The sequence below is a fragment of the Haliotis asinina genome, chromosome 7, assembly GCF_037392515.1.
Source record: "Haliotis asinina isolate JCU_RB_2024 chromosome 7, JCU_Hal_asi_v2, whole genome shotgun sequence".
In the NCBI taxonomy this organism is placed as follows: domain Eukaryota; kingdom Metazoa; phylum Mollusca; class Gastropoda; order Lepetellida; family Haliotidae; genus Haliotis; species Haliotis asinina.
Window position 1 is genome coordinate 28,837,565 of NC_090286.1, and position 20,087 is coordinate 28,857,651.

At 37.4% G+C, this 20,087-nt stretch overlaps 1 protein-coding gene across 1 annotated transcript in view; it reads right to left on the reverse strand.

Annotated features, from left to right (window-relative positions):
* Positions 1–19,509, reverse strand: part of LOC137290470 (dihydropyrimidine dehydrogenase [NADP(+)]-like) — a 43,673-nt gene extending 24,164 nt beyond the window's left edge. Inside the window, exons 1-5 of the mRNA XM_067821421.1 lie at positions 19,444–19,509; positions 13,059–13,169; positions 3,801–3,971; positions 2,313–2,474; positions 631–827 (exon numbers count right to left, since the gene is read on the reverse strand). Coding sequence (XP_067677522.1) covers positions 631–827; positions 2,313–2,474; positions 3,801–3,971; positions 13,059–13,169; positions 19,444–19,485 — 683 coding nt within the window. The 5' untranslated portion in view covers positions 19,486–19,509. The remainder of the gene's footprint in view (positions 1–630; positions 828–2,312; positions 2,475–3,800; positions 3,972–13,058; positions 13,170–19,443) is intronic.
* Between the last annotated feature and the right edge of the window lie 578 nt (positions 19,510–20,087).

Consider the following 20,087-nt stretch of genomic DNA (forward strand, 5'->3'; position numbering starts at 1 on the left):
TTTAACTTTTGTCAGCAATACTCCTGCTATGTAATGGATGCTCATAACTGAGTCTGGACCAGATAATCATGTGACCAAAATCATAAGCAAACTGGAAGGGTGGCTCAGGGAGTGACTTGGGTTTATGCTACTTTCTGCAAATTCCAACAATATCATGGTGATGGCAGCAGAAACAGGCTTCACTCATTGTACCCATGTCTGGCATTGATCCAGGGCATTTGGAATGATGAGTGCTTTAACCACTAGGCTACCCTACTGCCATAGAATGGGTGTCTGAGTGGTTGAATGAGTGGCTAAGTGGGTGGTTGAGTGAGTGATAGAGTGAGTAGTTGGGACTGATTGAGTGAAAGGTGAGCAAATGGTTGAGAGTGATTGAGTGATAGGTAAATGAGTTGTTGAGTAGATGGTTGAATGAGTGGTTGAGTGGTTGAGTGGTTGAGTGATTGGTTGTTTGAGTGAGTGAGTGAGTGAGTGAGTGAGTGAGTGAGTGAGTGAGTGAGTGAGTTGGGCTTATCACCAATCTGAAGGAAAGACTCCTTCTTGTTAAGGAGAAAAAGTTAACGTAAAATACAATCAACATACAGAAATTCTTTCCATACTAACTGACTTACAGTTTCTATGTTGATTTACCTGAGACCTCCCAAATACTCATTCTTCTCAAATACTGTGACATCACTGTATCCTAGACGAGCCAGGAATGTGGCACAACTGATGCTAGCTGGTCCACAGCCAATCAGGGCGATCTTGGACCTGTAGCTGGCAGGCAGTTGGTCAATAGGAACTAAGTTTGGATCTCGGATTTGAGGTATGTTCATCGTCTTGAAAATCTAAAAGACGCAGTCAAGTCACAGATTTACATAAGCAGATATGTTAGATACAATAAACAGTATTGAAAGAACATTCATATGCTAATGAAACACTGCCAAATGGACTGTAGCTCACACAAATTTCTGAACAAACAGGCAGTCATTTAATGGTCACATTGCATTGTGTATGCATTCTTAGGGACACCACAGAAGAGTCTAAGTAAACGTAGTCTCAGTGTATTTTGTTACACTCCACCACTGAACCTAGTTGAAGGTCGCGTCAGGTAACCTTTGAGCGACCAATGACCGTTCAGTCCAACGCGAGACGGTAAAATAGTTTTAACCAATCAGACAACGACTACTATTTAGGGATCGGAGGGACTTTCAAAATATTCAGGTCACTGACACAGATCTCTCCACAAACAAATATCCACATATAACACAATTATTTGATCAGCAGTATATAGGGTTTTGGGTTTCTGTTGACATGGTTACCTTTAGCTAATGTTCCCGCTAGATGACATCCTTGAATATTGCTCCAAACATTATTTTCAGCGACTGTTTACTCACCGTTGTCATGGTTGTGCGTACGCCGTGTGCATCATCCGGAAGTGAGCATACGCTAAATAGTATTCGGAATCGTTCGGGTATGAAACCTTTTCGAGACATAAAGTTCAAAAGGTATGTGTGAATGTCCACTTTCGTGATTTGGTAAGCTGTGTTCCAATTGGTCAATCTCAAAGGATACCTGATGCGACCTCCCATAAGGTTTTGTTAGACTCAGTAGTGGAGTGTAACGAAAAGTACTGAGGATAAGTTTACTTAGACTGACCACAGAAGAGATTATTCATACAAATTCTTGGTCTGTCATTGTCCTAGAAACATGCAGTCACTTGGAGATGTGAAAGTCAGAAGGTTTTCAAGTTGAGAAAATATCAGAACATGCCAAAAGCTACATGACATGTACTCTGCACATTACACACTTGCTTCACATCCTATATCACACATGCAGAAATGGCTGAAAGAAAAGTACAAATGGCATTTTCAATATGGCCACAATATCAACCTGGAGTTCTGTGTACAGATCTTAAAGGATTCATGACTAAAAAGCATCAGCTCCATGAACGTTTACTTTCAGAAAAGTTGCTGAAAATATGAAAGCATTACACAGACAGATGGACTGATAGATAGTGGACAAACCACCATGACACGCTGTACATCATTGCATACAGATTGGCTCTATGTATAAGACCTTGTACACTAGAAAACTGATGCTAATCTATCTACCACCACCCATAATGAAACAATAATTGAAGCATGTCATCAGCACAAACACAATCTTTATTTTGAGCCACAAAAAACAATCAACTTATAAAGCTTTCCTCCTTATAGCTGGAATACAGCCGAGTTCAACATTAAACAACATCAGTTGGCCCTTAAAAAGATTGTGCCTCTGAATCCATATTGACTCTCCTACTGCAGTCTACCTCCTCCCCATCTACCTACTTCTGTGGCAAACTGCTGGAGCCCACCAATGTTGATCGGCCCCTCTTCTGAGGCCTCGAGGTTACAACCTCCAACACAGAGGTCAGAGGTTGGGCACACCATGCCACAGGTCAGCCCAAGAGGATTGTCTGAGAGGATGGCCTTGGCTGCACCATAGTAATTCTGAAACAAACATCACCCTTCCTGAACAGGAAAACAAATATTTCAACAAACATTTTTGGTTATTCTTGCTTATGTAATCCAAAAATAGTCACATGCATATTTTTGGCAGAAATCTTAATGGAACCATACTGAGATTTACACATGTAATGAAATCAATTCATTAAGGTCACAGAGGGAAATTCATTCTGTTTCATCTCAAAGGCGATAACTCTAGTGAGTGCTTTCATTTTACGCAGCACTCAGCAATATTCTAGTTATGTGGTGGCGGTCAGTAAATAATCGAATCTGGACCAGATAATCCAGTGATCAACAACATGAGCATCGATCTGCTCATTTGGGAAACCGATGACATGGTCAACCAAGTGAGAGAGCCTGACCATCGGATCCTGTTAGTCGTCTCTTACAACTAGCATACTTGCCTTTTGTGGTAAGCTTGGGTTGCTGAAGGGCTATTTTACCCTGGACCTTCATGAGTCGAGATAACTCTAATTGTAACCACAGCAATAATAATGATTGATTGCACGACCTATCAAGTGTATCCAGGATGGAACACGAGTGAGCAAACACTTCACCACTGCACTACTAAACTCATCCTGCATTACCTTGAGTCAAATCATAACGAACATCTTGATATATACTGAGGGAACACAGGAAAATTCAACTGTTCCTTAAACATTTTCCAGTTTTCATCACCAGCTTTGAATAACACTGTACAAAGAAATCTGAAAAATACATTAAGGAACACTGAAATGAAGAGTTGTTCCCTTATTTGTTTCCCTCAATATATATACCATGGCCGTATTCATCATGAATCCATTTTGAACTGCACGGGTGAGTGACTTGTGTTTTATGCTGCTTTGAACAGCAATATCATGTCTCAGGGCATTTCTAGTACACAAGAGAACACTTTAACCAGTAGGTTATTCCCCTCCCCGAACATTGTGCAAATGAAGTCACCAGCATTTTATGAGGGCATATCACAAAATCCCCCCACTTTTACTCTTCTCATGAAAACTGACATGCAGCTACAAGGACACCTGTGAAGGGAAATCTGGCACTAGACAAACCCTTGACATACTGAACTAAATCAGAGGATTGTGGGAATGGGTTGTGTAAGACAGGGTTGAATGTCCGACTGGTTTTGAGCCAACACAAAGAATGTCTTCATGAAGAAAAAGTAGTGTAATTTGATTCATTGTCAATTTATCATGATGTCATTCAAATCCACAACAGATGAAGTGCAGTGAAGATCGTCGGGGTATGTAACCATGTATGTAAACATGCAATACTAGCCAACCAAAAATGTGCTACTTGTGTTCCAACTACCTTTGTTGCAATGCAACTGATGAATGTCTTTATATCCAATTGTGTGGGGCAGCTCTTCTGACAGGGGGCGTCGGCACACTTGAGGCATCGTGCGGCCTCACGAAGTGCAGCACGCTCACTTAATGTTGTGTGTTTGATGTCGTCGAAGTTTTTCACCAAGTTGTTACAACTCTGAAATGATTGATATTTTCTTGGTTAAGTCAAACAAAAATATGCTACACTAACTTATTGACCTGAAAAACAAAAATGTACATGAATTAATAAAAGATATTCTGAACGAAATGCTCCATTTTTCAGAACCCCCAGTCTGTCTCAGTCTACATATGTGCGTTACTCAAAAACTGTTACAGTTCTTTCATATTACATAAGTCAATATTTTGAGCCTGTTAAGTTTATGTGTTTTAAAAGCACATCCACCCAGTAACTAAAACTGACCACAATTTTAAGCATTCGGTGCTGTCATTTGTTATCACCATGACTTATGCTTATGTGTGCACTGAGATTTAAAATTTTTTTTGTTTGTTGTGTAACCTTAAAGGGGCACTGATGCGGAGCAAATTGTGTTTCTCGCCAACAGTCTAATTATGAAAACCAAGCTGCAAATTGGTTAGCGCCCGCTCCCTTGACTGTGAAGGACACAGGGACTGGGCTCCTGTCCACATTAACAGAATTTCTTCACCTTAAACAGTGAGGAGGCCAGAAGTTTTATATAAAAATATCCATGGTATTCCTTGTCTAATTATAACAAAATATCCCAGCGGTGTAGTTTATTTCTGATGCCTGGATGGTATAGTGACTGATCCAATTTGATCCTATTTTATGTGTTTTTTCACCTTGATATTTAATCATTTCATGTGAAAATATGATGTCTACAGGCACATAGCAAGCCATTTGTTTCATAAAAGTCCAAAAGACTGCAAAGCTTTATATTTAGATAGTTTTGAAGGTTGACCCAGTCGTCATAGCAAAAATCATATGCACATTATGATAGCTACGACCCTGATTTATTATCTATGAAAATAAAAACACACAGTTGATTTATTTGAATTTGTAAACTAACAACGACTTTGCCATTGGTAGAGAAATCTGAAAATGTTACTACGTAAAATAAACTGATTTTACCTATCTACCCAAGTACACAGCAAATGTTTATATGTATTTCTAATGTAACAATGAAGTTCCATTGGCATCCTCAAATCGGTTTCGGCACAAGTGTTTTCAGGCTGCATGCGACACAGAGATAACATCTTCTTTGCTGTAACTCACGTTTGATGGTAGAAACCTACACGTGTTACTAGTCATCATTCACCTGATGGTCAGTTAATGAATTTATGACAGGTATAATTAGTGGTAAGATTACTCGACAAAGGTTCCCATTTGGCATTTCTCTGGAGTAAATACTCAATGTCATAAATTAAGGTCTGTAGTGGCAAATGTATTGCATGTCATGTAACATGTGCATGTAAATGATGCAAGAGGGTTTATCAGCTGAACTACAAAAACGAACATCGATCAAAGGATTAACCGATAACACACTTACTTACTAATTACTTCCACGGTGGATTTGTGAAAAAGGCAGTGTTTATGTGTGTGGATTTACTAATCTATATTGACTTCACCCTGTCATAAAGTGTGAGTGTAAAAACAAGATCCTTCCCTTAGAGCATCTTTACGGTACACATACCACACATACCCGTGTGATTGAAACCAATTCAGCAAACACTAACAACACCATGTGTGACAGTTTCAATGTACAGAGCAATTCTTTACATTCCACACATGGCAAGTGCTTTCTGTTTAAAAGCTGTTTGCCTCAAGGTTTCAATTATAGATTCCAGGCAAATATGAAGGGATAATGAGTCTTTAATTTCATCAACAGGACACAAAATGAGGGTATATGCCGCAATACTTACAATATAGGCCAAAATATTGTCAAAAATGTATGACATTTTGCCTTGAATGTAACATTTATCAATAGACAGCTAAAGTGAAGGTATATGCTGTAATATATAAAATATAGGCCAAAATATTGTCAAAAATTAGTGACATTTTGTCTGTAAAGTAACATTCAAGATTACTGCACTTGTATGTATGATTTCAGTAGATTGTCAGTAGTAGTCTGGACTTATGCTGACTTCTATAGCGCTTGCCTACTAAAAATACACTGAGACAAAATATACTGAAATGTTGCAGATAATATGTGTTGACAGTCATGGAACGGTGTTATACAAGAAAGTTCTATCTATTGCGTATATGGAATACATAAAAGCTTACTGGAACCTGAAAAGTATCTCACTCTATCAACAGATATAAAGCAATGAAACATAGTGATAAGACTTGGGTGTGGAATCTTAAAATTGAAAGTTTATGACGGAAGGTGGGCGGGATTTGAATAAAGTCACCGATTATGTCACAGGGGTAACGGAGGAATTGAAGATGAGTATATTTTTATCCTTGCATATAAAGATTATGGGAATTTAAGTTAACATTGTATTTGATTGATCACCACAATCCACACATTCACAAATTTGGACAGCTAATTAATTCAAAGTGTAGTGATGTATTAAATAATTTATGCAAATGAATTTATCAAAGCTTAATCCTAAGAGAACAATAAGTTTGAAATGGCATGTACAAAATCTAAATATTACATCCACATATTCTGTATGTCATTCATGCTTGATGTAAATTGTATACCAGACAAAATTATGTAAATTTTGAAATTATGAATAATGATCTATGTATTCTCTGACAAACTGATAAAATATCAATCCTAATACTACCAATATCCCTAAGTTATTTTGTCCTGTTTATTATACTAAGTGGCCTTTGTACCAATGGCCTTTATACAAATAACAACTTGTCTATAGAACACCAGGGATCAAAAACAGATGCTCTGTGTCCAAATAACAAAAGATCTGACAAAAACAAATCATTAATTATAAATCTCATTAAACTTCGCATATCCCTGACCTAAATAGGATCCCAGTATAATCAATGTTGGAAAAAGTAGATCCAGCAGCTGTGTAGCATTGAAATTTGAGTGCAGTATGGATTTCGCTTAAATTTGCCTGCTGTACTTATGATAACATTTATTTGGGTTTGTAATTAACATTTATACATTTTGATGATGTACAGCTACAAATACTTCATGCAGCATCGTTATTTGTTCTGACATCGCCCTACAGATCTGAGTTAGTGAGTTTAGTTTTACAATGCTTCTAGCAATATTCCAGCTATATCACGACAGGAGAAACCAGAAATGTTCTTCCACAAATGCTCAAGCCCTGAATTAATCAAGTCTAGAATTCCTCAGGTTCAGGTTCTTAATCTCTGGTCTTCCATGGGCTGCTCTTCAGTTTAAATGGGTTTATTTGTTACAATCAAAATTATATATTCAGAGACTAAGCATTAGTCTAGGCTTCCAAATTATACCCATGCCAGGAACTGAGCCTTTCTCATGGTGAGAAAACACTCTACCACTAAACTACCCCCCTTAGATTTGAGCAGATACTGGGAAAAAAACTTGGTTGAAATTTATTCATGGAGGCACTATTCCTTTAAGCGACTAAGTATTCAGAAACATGAAACATACTTGACAGTTACTCATAACATCCTTATGAAAGGAAATAGTTGTGATGTAAATAGGCTAGTACATGCCTCACTGCACGTTCTCACAACTCATCTGCCAAGATAAAGTACACTCACTTGTTATTTTATACATGTATGCTGCAATGACAACACTGCATCTGCCATACCTGAAACTGAGGTGGGGCCACTGAGGACTCAGCAGTGTCAGTTATGCAATAATGTCTTTAACATAAACAAACTGAATTTAGGTCAGCTGATAGAGTGACTGGTGTTATGCAACCTTTATAAATACTCCCAATGCATTATGGGTTGAAGCCATGTGGGAATTAAACCCAAGCTTTAGATATGATAGATCAATACTTTGACCACAAGGCTAAATGCCTGTGCCTCCATACAAGGCAAGGGTATTGGTCATGTAAGAAAGAAAATATTATGAATGGTGAAAAGGTCATCTACATGTGTTATTTATCGGAATAGCTGTCAACCCTCAGAGCTACCAATGCTGGAGATTTTTTTAAAGCTGGGGTCCAGGTCAAGGGCGAAGCCCCCACTCCGAAAACAGTTTTTAGACATTTTGAGATGCATTTTCAAGGCTTCTGGTAGCATTATTTTCATAAACATGCAACACATGCAACAGGTAAAACAAGGCCATAAATCAACATATCTGGTTAAGGTGACTGAAAAACTTTTTTTTTCCCAAATGAATTCTTTTATCACAGAACATGTCCTCATTTGTAGATGTTATGATAACAATCCATTGAGGAAATGATTGCAGCTTTTGGCACATGAACATTCATAATAATTTTCACTGAGTTTCACAATGAAAAATAAATGAAAAAAAAATCACACTGATCAGTTCTAGTAAGTGCAATAGTCAGCATACCATGATTACTCAAGTATCACACATTCACCCAGTTTTAAGTCTATGTACATATGTAAGTAAGTTGTCCTTTTCCCCAAAGAAATCAAAGTAACTTCAACTATTCTCAACAGCAACTGACATGCACGAACCTATTTACAATGTTCCCCACAAGCCTTTTTCCATATTTATTACTTATGCTTAATGTTTTACTCTTTTGTTGCCTTCTTTGCTTTAGTCGGACTTTCTTCGTCACTCATCTTGGTGCACTACTCCTTGCTTAAAACTGTTTTTTACCTTCTACTTTGCTGCGCAATGAGCATTACCCTAATACTAACATCCGGAAGCACATACCCAGTTTGATATATTAATTTCCAGACAATTCGGATGCCATTAATCACATATTTACTTCGGTTTAATTATGTTATACATTAAAAAATCTTTTGGGGGGGTCAAATTCCTCAATGCGTGAGATTTAGGTACCTGCGCGTGAGTGCATGACATGAGGCTCAAATGCGTGAGACTCGCGCAGGATGCGTGAGAGTTGACAGGTATGCAGATACTTTCTGTGAGACAGAATTTGTTTCAGCATGACTTCACCCTTCATCAAACACTAGACCACACAATTCAGGTTTCAGTCGTATTTCGGGATCAGGGTACAGGTCATTGGGGTTCAAATGAGAACGATGAATGGTTAATAACTCGAAATAAGGTGCACAAAACATAAATAGGACAAACAGATTTGAAATCTGACATTTCATGATCAATCATAGAAATAGTTTTTTGAGAAACTATCATGAAACAAACGGCTGGTGGAACAGCACCAGCGCAGTCTTCAGATGCATCTCAGCACAGTCCCCAATGTTTCTTAAACAAGTGAACAATTTTTTCTGAGATTGATCATAAAGCATCAAATTTCAGATCCTGTCTGGTACAGAGATGTTTTGTGCACTGATCCCTATTTCAAGTTATCTAATCATTTGTCGTCCTCATTTGATCCTGGAGTGTCACTGAACTGCATAGTAACCATAAGATTTGGCCCACCATTTCTGTTTTACCATGTGTTTTATCAGGAATGATCTGACTGGCTGCTGCATGCAATAGCTGGCCAATGGCTGTTCAGTCTAAATTTATCTCTTGACTGATATCAGTGTTCCCTTCTGTAGGTATCTAAGAGCCTGATATGGCAAGGGTCATTGTCATTCAAGTCACCTTTTCTGATAAGAAGAAATTCCAGATACTGTGACCTTGAGATGAAAGATTATCTTGTGCCATTATTAGAGATGTCATTTAGGAAATGTGGGCCATACCATAAATTCAAGCAAATTAGAGGGAAAAGTCAATAAATGTAAAGGTTTAGACTGAAAAAGGATTTGTATATTCTTTCAGTTGCAAGTTTAGGAAAACAATGAACTTTGAACTCTGTTTTTTCTATATAAATGTGGCTGAGCCTTCTTTTTCCATTCATTTTGCTGAGTTAAGTTATTTCTTGGTGACTACATGCTAATTCCACAAAATTGGTGTTGGTAAGCCTCGCTCTGGAGACTGATACTGACCAATTTTAAGGGTAATCTTCAGGAATTTGAATAGGAATTGGCTGTCAGAAATTGCAGCCTACACTAGTTATAAGAATCTGATATAATACAGAACAGGTGCTTAGGTGTCTGAACTTTGTTGACTGCATGTCATTCTCCGGGAGAATGGATTAATGCTTGTCACATCCATCACTGGATCGAAAGGTCCAACAGAAATTGAGTTTACACATTGTCATTTTAAAAGCACAACAAAAAATGACAGCTGAGCTAAAATAAGCAAGGATATGAATGTATGACTTTGCGGTAGCACTCTGGTTATGGGCAGCTATCCACCATTCAGATAATACTCATTAATCATATCGGCAAATATAGCAACTAGACAAGAGTTATATTGTATTAAAGTATGTTTATCCCACAGTATGTTTATCACACCACTTATCATGTTCATTCATCATGATTTTCATGTCTAAAGTTCAGATGGCAGGTCTAGCAACAAGGGCATGAACAGTCATTCAAACGAGGAATACCTCTAACATGTGAACACCTCATCTAACAATGACAGATGGCAATGCCTGTAGCATTTTTTAAATGTCAGCACCAGTAACTCCTTGATGTACCTTCACTACTTCTAATCTTACATGATACATGGTAGTTCTAAAATATAAAATTCAGACGTAAATTTGAACTACCAACTATTATCATTCATCAAAAATAAAAACATGATTTTTTAAATATAATCTTTAAATAAATGGGTATAATGGTATAAAAGAATAATAAATAGAAGAAAATAAATAGAACATGAATTTATCACAAAATGCACAATGTGAAAGCAAAATATTATGAAGTGATGAAGACAGGCTCAGATAATTACATAAATCATGACGAAATGTAAAATGTAAAGGATATTTACGAAATCTACAGTGAAGTCTTTACAGTAAAGTTGGAAGTGATATTAACATACTTGAAATTAGAGAATTAGAGAAATCATCATGAAATACAAAATGTGAAAGTGAAACACAAAATACAAAGCAACAAGTTTATTTATAATACAAGTTGTCCACTGGTCACGAGGGGGCCATGGGCTCATGTACCCTGGAGGTTTGTTTATGTTCCTCGAGCCCTACAGCTCGGTGAGCCCATGGATCCGGAGGAACCAGTTAACAATGTATTTATCTTACCGAACATCTGAATTTTAATTTTGAACTGTTTGCAGCACTTCTGTTGAACGCTAGGCGAATCGCCATTTTGCAGACAACACAAGGTAAAAAGATTTAGAGTTATCTCCTTTTCCATCGATTGTCAATCGCAAAACACTGGTAATTTCCGTGCTTCATGCATGATTCAATGTTATTCCAGACAAAGAAGTACTACCATGAAGCACCAGAAGAGTTCAGAATTCCCAGCGGTGTACATTGAAAATAATACATCACCTGTAAGCAGGGTACATTGAAAATAATAGAATAGCGCCTAGCCAATCAGAAAGCGACATTCATGTGTGAGGTAAGATAAGTTCAAATATTCAACAGATGAGAGTTATGACCCTTCAGCATGAGATCTCTGGGCACACAGTCCTTATCGCAATAGCTGTTTCACCTTAATAGTCCCCGCTAGTGAATGCATTCGAGAAAATTAAATATTTTACCTGCCTTTGACAAAAGATATCAAAATTTTGAACTAATCCAAAATTAATTGTCAAAGAGATAAATAAATAGTTATGTTCCTATGGCTTGGTGGATAATGTGATATCATATCTCAAAAGCATGGGGATTTTGATCTCACATCAATCCTTATTGCAATAGCCCCATTGTTATGAAAGATTATTTTACAGATATATTCTCTTATGCAGATAGGAAAAAAAGTAAATGGAATGAAAGAATATCTCTTTCATCATGAAGTGGCCAAAATTGTGTTCGCAAAAATAGTTGTATAATGTCGGGTCACAGTGTTTCATGATTTATTATGACTTTGCATTTGGGCAAACAGGCAAACATCACTATGAAATTTCACAGGTTTTTAGAGTAAGAGGTCACATCACTAAGAACTGAAAATTTTATGAAAGTACTTTTCGTTTAAAGTTATTATTTTTTTGTGCTTTAACACTGACTAAGCTGTTGTGAAGTTATGAGTGCGAAATAATTTTTGGCCACTGAATGTAGGTCAATATAGCATTACTCCATAACCAGTTAACTGACGTGAGAGTTCTCTATTGATATCACAAGAAGGAAAGGCAGAAGTATTGCAGATCCTAGCACATTACCCTTATATTGAACTCCTCCCATCCATAGCACTTGCAAACTCAGATACAAAACCAGGATTATCTCTCCTTTTTGGATTTACCAATACTGAAATATTAGTTAGATTACAAAGAGGAAAAAGAGGAAACCAACCTACATTGGTACAGAGCAGGTGAAATAAAAAAACAATCACAGGGTAGCTGGTAGTTAGATCCATTACAACAGCTTCCTGTCATTAAGAAGGGACACAACTCTGCACATCAGGCTGCAGAACCTTAAATGAATGTGCCTCATTAATATAGACTGATTCCCTGAAGGTATAGTAGTGTCTGTCCTCTTCATTAGATTAAATGATACGGTATCTATGTTCTGTAGCCTTAATTTTTATAATGTGCTCTAGTGTGCAGTCATCAACTGAGTGTTTGTCATTCAGATCTTAGCCGGATGCAAACAAAAAATTACATATTGTTTATACTGGCAATATAACAACATCAATGGGGCATCAAATATTAATATTCATTACCTACGAGAGTGAAAATTTCAGGGGTAATATATTACATAAGACACCAAAGGGCCAAATATCGCTTTGTCATGGTGACGTGACGTCAAGCTTCTTGCATGACGCTGTGTTCAACATACGACAACAGCAAGTAGCCTGCCCATGCTTAAAAGTAGAATTGGGTTTATTTGAATCAATTTGACGACTTCGGTAATAAACAGAATATTATATTTGTGCCCATATAATACCATGTTTATGACACTCAGATAAAATATTGGTATATCCATTCCTGTAAATACCAACATTTAGGAACTCATGTTGACATGTTGAACATAGTATGACATGGGCACTCATACAATATCATTTATATATGTCTCTTTCTTCACATCTGTAAGTGTTATTTCTTAGGTTGTGTCATGGCCTGAAGCAGAAGACACACACATTTTGGAGGGCTTGAATTCCCAAAAGGACTCAGAACAACAGGTAACCCTTTGGGCTACTTGGGCAGTAGATGTAACAATGACCCACTGGACTACTCACAGAGCAGGACTTGTCCTGGTTCCTCTTCCAGTGCTTCTTGGCCGATTTGGTGACAGCGCTGGGAACAGCATGAGCATGAGTTGTCACCCGCGGGTTCAGGGACAAGATGTTCTGTGAAGTAGAATAACCAAGACTGAGAGGCAGCACTGTATCCACACTACAACACTGTATCTACACTACAACACTGTATCCACACTACAACACTGTATCCACTCTACAACACTGTATCCACACTACAACACTATAGCCACACTACATCACTGTATCCACACTACAACACTGTAGCCACTATACATCACTGTATCCACACTACAACACTGTATCCACATTACAACACTGTACCCACACTACAACACTGTATCCACTCTACAACACTGTATCCACAACACTGTACCCACTCTACAACACTGTACCCACACTACAACTCTGTACCCACACTGTACCCACACTACAACACTGTACCCACACTACAACCACACTACAACACTGTACCCACACTACATCACTGTACCCACACTACAACACTTCATCTCCTAAAATTGAGCCCTGTTATGTTTGTTTAGAAACCACTCATTACTCGACTAACTCTTAATCTCTGACCACATGTAATTTAAATAGTAACAAATGATCCCATTTAAAATGAAAAGGAGCCCAGTAAGTTGGGAGAATATACAGACTAACAGCTAGTCTCTGAAATGAACATATTTTACTGAAAAAATGTCCATAGTGAAAAAAAAATAATATAATGAAATGGAGCCCTGAGACTTTCTTCATTTCCAGAAGATATGGAAATCTAGACTTGCCACATTTTCTAGACTTGCGTGGGCTTTCTTGGATATTTATACTTCAGGGTCTGTATGACAGACTAGGAGAATATAGAGCGCAGGGAAATCTAGACTTCGGGTTTCAGGGGCCTGTGAGCCTAACATTTACATTCAAAACAACCTGTCACTTATACGACTCATAGGCGTAGGATTGGAGGAGACAGGAGAAAGAGGAGGAGAGCAAAAGAAAGAGGAGAGAGATGAGAAAAAGTAAGAGAGAGGAGAATGGAGGAGAGATGAGAAGAGAAGAGGAGATAAGTGGAAAGGGGAGGGGAGAAGGAAAAGTGGAGACTGGAGGAGGAAAGACAATAAAAGAGACTGGAGGAGAGAGAAAAGGAAGAAAAAGAGAAGAGGAGGGGAGGAGTGATGAAAAGATGGAAGAAAGAAAAAGGAGAAAGTGGAGGAAGAGAGAGAGAGGAGAAGAAGGTGAAGGAAGAGGAGGAGAAGAGAGACTCTGGGGCTGTGAGACAGACTGCTCTTATAAATCATCCTGTAACATGGATTTTTTCTAGCAGTATTCAACATCATCCCTCTAGAAGAGAATAGCCTAATTTTAATGACATGTCGCTCTAAGGGACCTATCTGAACATGTAATAACACACCATACTCAGTAGAAAACAACTCATCATACATGTCAAAGGATCAGATCAGTCAAGTTCAAATAGCAGTTTCCTTCCTCCTATGTTTCATAGGGCAACTGCACATTCAACACAGGAGACACACAGGTTATTGTTATGCTTGGTGAAACATTTTACCCGTTGCCAAAGGTCGAATTAGTCATAAACTGCACTGCATACATCTATTGCTCTCTACGGGGTGATGATTGGGAAGGCCGTAGGCTATCACTTAGTCTCTAAATATGTATAATCTGACTGAAACAAATGAACCTATTTAAATTGAAAAGGAGCCCAAGTGTGACCATCGATTCATTCATGACTTTAGCATTGCAGAGAGGACTCGTCAGTGGGGAAAAGTGGTTCAGGGACTGTGAGACAGACTAAGAAGGTCATTGAGGACCTTTGTCAGAAAGTTCTGTGCAAACAGACTTTTATATCTTTTATAATAAAGATCTTTAAAGAGTTTTAGAGATGTGCCAGCCTGGAGAGATAGGTCTTGAGGAGAGTTTTAAAACTTGAGAAATTGTCACATGATTTTAGATTTTCTCTTTGAAGCCATGATTTTAAGTTTTCCTTTAGAAGCAATGAGCAGTCAGGCTGCTGTCTTGTCTATCTTTCACTTTCCATGGAGTTGTGTACCACCTAGACTAATTCTTAGTCTCTGGAAACATATAATTTTTATGGGGCAAAAATATTCCTTTTAAATTTAAAAGGAGCCCAAGTGAGATGGGAGATTCAGAGACTAAGGAAATCTAGACTTGCTTCGTTTAGGGCTTTAGCATTGCAGAAAGTGATGGGCGGGGCAAATACAGCAGTTCAGGTACTGTGAGATAGACTACATTGTACTGAGGGGGCTGGCAAAAATGATCGATAATTAGAAAAATCGGAAATATTATTAATGATGATTGATAAGGAAACTGTTTTATTGATAATATAGTACATTAATTTTGTGGTTGAAAAAAGTTCTAATTTTCTGACACAATGTACAATTTTAGGACTTTATTGTAATGTTCAAAACACTGTTTAGTAAATAATCAATGCAAACACATGTCACTATTTACCAGTGATGTGAAATATATTTATATGTTTCAGACTTTTTTTGCTAAAAGTTACATCCCTGGTATTAATTGATATTGGATCGATATTTAGTTAATGTTTATTGATCGAGATTCTGTACTTCAGTACCTTTTTGTCATCAACTGACTCTGACACAAGCACCTCCACTTCAGTACCTGGTTGTCATTAACTGACTCTGACACAAGCACCTGCACTTCACCTCACTTCAGGTTGTCATGTGATAGCGAGTGAGAGAGCATGGTTCAATGTTGCTTTTAGAGAGAGAGAGAGAGAGCATGGTTCAATATTGCTTTTAGAGAGAGGGAGCATCGTTCAATGTTGCATTTAGAGAGAGCATGGTTTAATGTTGCATTTAAAGAGAGCGATAACATGGTTCAATGTTGCTTTTAGAGAGAGAGAGAGAGAGAGAGCATGGTTCAATGCAGCATTTAGATACAGTATGGTTCAATGTTTCTTTTAGAGAGAGAGAGAGCATGGTTCAATGTTGCTTTTGGAGAGAGCATGGTTTAATGTTGCTTTTAGAGAGAGCATGGTTCAGTGTTGCTATTTTGTGAGAGAGAGAGCATGGTTGAATGTTGCTTTTAGAGAGAGAGAGAGCATTGTTCAGTGTCGCTTTTATAGAGAGAGCATGGTTTAATGTTGCTTTTAGAGAGAAAGAGCATGGTTCAGTGTTGCTATTTTGTGAGAGAGAGAGCATGGTGCAATGTTGCATTTAGAGAGAGCATGGTTCAATGTTGCTTTTAAAGAGAGGGAGAACATGGTTCAGTGTTACTTTCAGAGAGAGAGAGCATGGTTCAATGTTCAATGTTGCTTTTAGAGTGAGAGAGCATGGTTCAATGTTGCTTTAAGAGTGAGAGAGAGCATGGTTCAATGTTGCTTTCAAAGAGAGAGAGAGCATGGTTCAATGTTGCTTTTAGAGGGAGCATGATGTTGCTTTTTAGCAATATTCCACCAATAATGGGGACTAAATTCCGTGAAAACAAAATTATATTGTAGGTGTAACGAATGGGCAGATCCTGACTGCTGAAATCACCTGTATCCTTGGTTTCTACATTTGGTTTTTGTTTTGTTTTTTCATATCATATTTGGTCCTTCCTTCAAAACCTGTTTGAAAGCAGTTCTGTCTTAACATCAGAGATGAAAATCACAACAAGAAAATTAAGAACATAAACACGTCTGGAGTGACATTTGTCTGCTTCAACACTTTCAAACACTAAGAAATTTTTAAACCTTATCTAAACCTTGAAGACAATTATCCCCATCCCTCCTTTCATTTATGACAAGTGATAACTCTCATCAGCATCTTTATGGGTCTGTGAAGAAATTAAACAGATATACTGTTCCATATTGTAATTCATAATTACTGTCAGGATAGGTCATTTGTATTTCTTGACAAGAATTTGATCCAGTTTATTATTAGTGTCCAATGACCTTTTGTTGATAAGACAATTCGGTTAACCTTTTGTTGGAGCCATTTTGATAACATACTAGGTCACTGAGGGTCATACTATGACCTACCATAACTCTCCTACAGTGTCCCCACTGCAGCTTTGTTAACCTGTCTCACATTCTTAGACTAAGAAGAAGTCTCTAAAATGAACACATCTTACAGAAAAAAGTTCTTAATAAAAAAAATAAAATATAAGGCCATTTCATTTCTTGTTGTGCAATTTTACAGAATAATTTTATGCACACAAAAAAAATAAAATTTTAATATCTTTAGTGACCAAAAACGTAAACGTCCAAGAAATTGTTTTTAGACTTTTTTTTTCAAAATACTTATTTCATAAATTGTTCAAAGTAAAATACATTTAGTATTTAAAAAGGAATATTACTTTGACAAGTGATTTTTTTTGCATTTTTATTCCCCTCCTGCCTTTAGGTTTTTGGAGGACAAATTTCCTAAAACAAGGAGTAAAATTAATCTGGCCCAATGAAAAGGAGCCCTGAGACATTCTTCTTTTTCAGGGACCCTAAAGCTGTGGAAATCTAGACTTGCCACGTTTTCAAAATGGGCAAAACAATTAACACACTAAAGCTGACTGAGACCTCCAGTCCATGTGAACTTGACCTTGTACACATCAATGAGAACCACATGTCCCATACAGCATACTTGGCACATTCACAGGGATTGATTTTCTCTCAAGTCACCATGTCATACTGACAATATTATCATTTGTGGTGCAAACATACAGGACTTAGGAGGTTAGGGAGCAAAATATCTGAATTAGGTCAGTGACCATGCTGACTTAAATCCAGCATCTCTAAGCACTTTTATCACTTATCAAATATTTGAATTTATGGTTGTCATGGTGACGTCAGGTCATATTTTTAGCTTTCTTACAACATAACAATGATCTCAAATAGAACTTGTGCTTGTGTTAACAGTTGGATGTGAAATGTACAGGCCAATTGGGATGAGCAAGTTGAGTATAGGGTCCCATGGTCCAATGTTAATTACCTTATGTTTGGATCATAACTGATGGTGGAAATATATCACAATTTATTTAATGTTTTAAACAAAGATGTAAAAATGTTATTTTACTGTCATTATAAACTTGCATATGAATCAGTTATTCATTGTTACTAAAGTTCTTTACCGGAACCAGATAAATTAACACCAGCAACACCTCCTCATAATGATGTCATTCGGATGAGGCTGATTTTTTTAAAATCACATTAGACTTGAACCTTCGTTAGTAGGTTGTAAAAATAAACATTAATATTCAAAAAATGATACCTATATTTAGTCACACAAAGAGATACTGACTTTCATTGTAAAAGCAATCTTAACTGTCAATTTATTAAAAAGTCAAGTCATTCTGACCTTTTCCCCTAATTTTCAATTTTGTCTGCGCAACAGATTTAAAAAAAAAACAATATACTACCACTCAATCAGTTAATTCATGCTCTGATATGTCTTTGCTTGATTTGAACAAATTAACTTCATAACTTAAAACTGGTCTTAAAACTGTCCTGACAATCATTTCGACACAATTCCAACAAGGCGAACATAAAAGAGGGACATACAGGGTAGACAGAGGTTAAGCTGTCATAGTTGTCTGAAAGTGAGGTTATTCTGTCATACCAGGGATAATCTATAACATGTCTATATAGGCTCCCTGGTCATACACATCCTAAAGCAAATATATCCAAGAATGTCCCTGCAAGTCTACAATGTGGCAAGCCTAGATTTCCACAGCATCTCTGGGCTCCTTTGCATTTTATTTAATTACTATGAACTATGTATTCTGTAAAATATCTTCACTTCAGAGATTAGTTGTTAGTCGGGACGTGAGGTATTCTGAAGACAGGGATCAAACTCTATAGGTATGGTCTTGTCCCTTCTAGCAACCAACAGTAACTTCAACAAACACAAGTAAACATTCAAAGTGAAATACTATGCATGATTCGTCAAATAATGATGTTTTTTTTTATACATGCATGTTTCAAAATTGATCCATGACGCTTTGAGTCAAATCACTAACAATCTGTTCAATACTCTTCATGGTTTGCGGTAAAAGAAAAATAACGGGAAAAAAGTAGATAACAAAATCGCAATCCCTTAATTTCATTATAGTACGTGCTTTTAACTGTTCTCCGTGTCACGGTGACATTGTTATATCATAAAGTGCGCCCACCCGAAAGTTAATAGTGCGTCCATATTAACACAGCGCATGCATCAGATTCAGCTGCTCAGAACAGTAAGCAGTATGTCCACTGAACTGCAACTTTTAGACAAGGCAAAGATGTAACGGCTGCACGCATGTCGTTTTTCGTTATTAATATTTGTCGTTTTAACATAACAGGCAGAAGATCTGCTCTGACAAACTTTGTCACTATATGAAGTTAAGAGGAAGCATTTACCTCGATATCAGGAATATCCCTGCTCACTGCTGAGCTCGCCATGTTGTTTACGATTCTCAACCTCTGTAACCTCTGACACAAGTCGCCCTCTGACCCACTTTCACCAGCTAGTCTCGGAACTAGCCAGCGATGCCAATGGAAATGTTTCCGTTCGAAAACGGTTGCTTGTTGAAGTAATGCTGAGTGCAGTAATATATACTCCTAGGCCAAATGTAGAGGTAACATCAAAATCAGGTATTATGATACACCCAGCCTTATCACCCATACAACATATCTTGACCATGTTGAACACCAGTGCTTGTCACCTCCCGTTAGACAATGTGATCAATACTCAAGCAGTTTGTCTATGAACACGTGGACACTGTTTCAACAGTGGACTGAACCCCAGTTATATTTTAGAAACCTGATACCCTGTAGCTAATTCCACATCAACAAGAATTTTTGGAGGTTGGGGGGTGTCATACTAATAACTGAATAACATGTTTACTGCTACAGAGAGATCCCATAAGATAGGGACTTTTCTAGCATTTGGCCTAGGACTAAATATTTATACTATTACGAAGGCTAAACGCACTATTAAATTAGTGCAATTCCGTAAGGACCTCATGTTGACCGTCTGTGTCAGAACTATCACGTTTTGCATT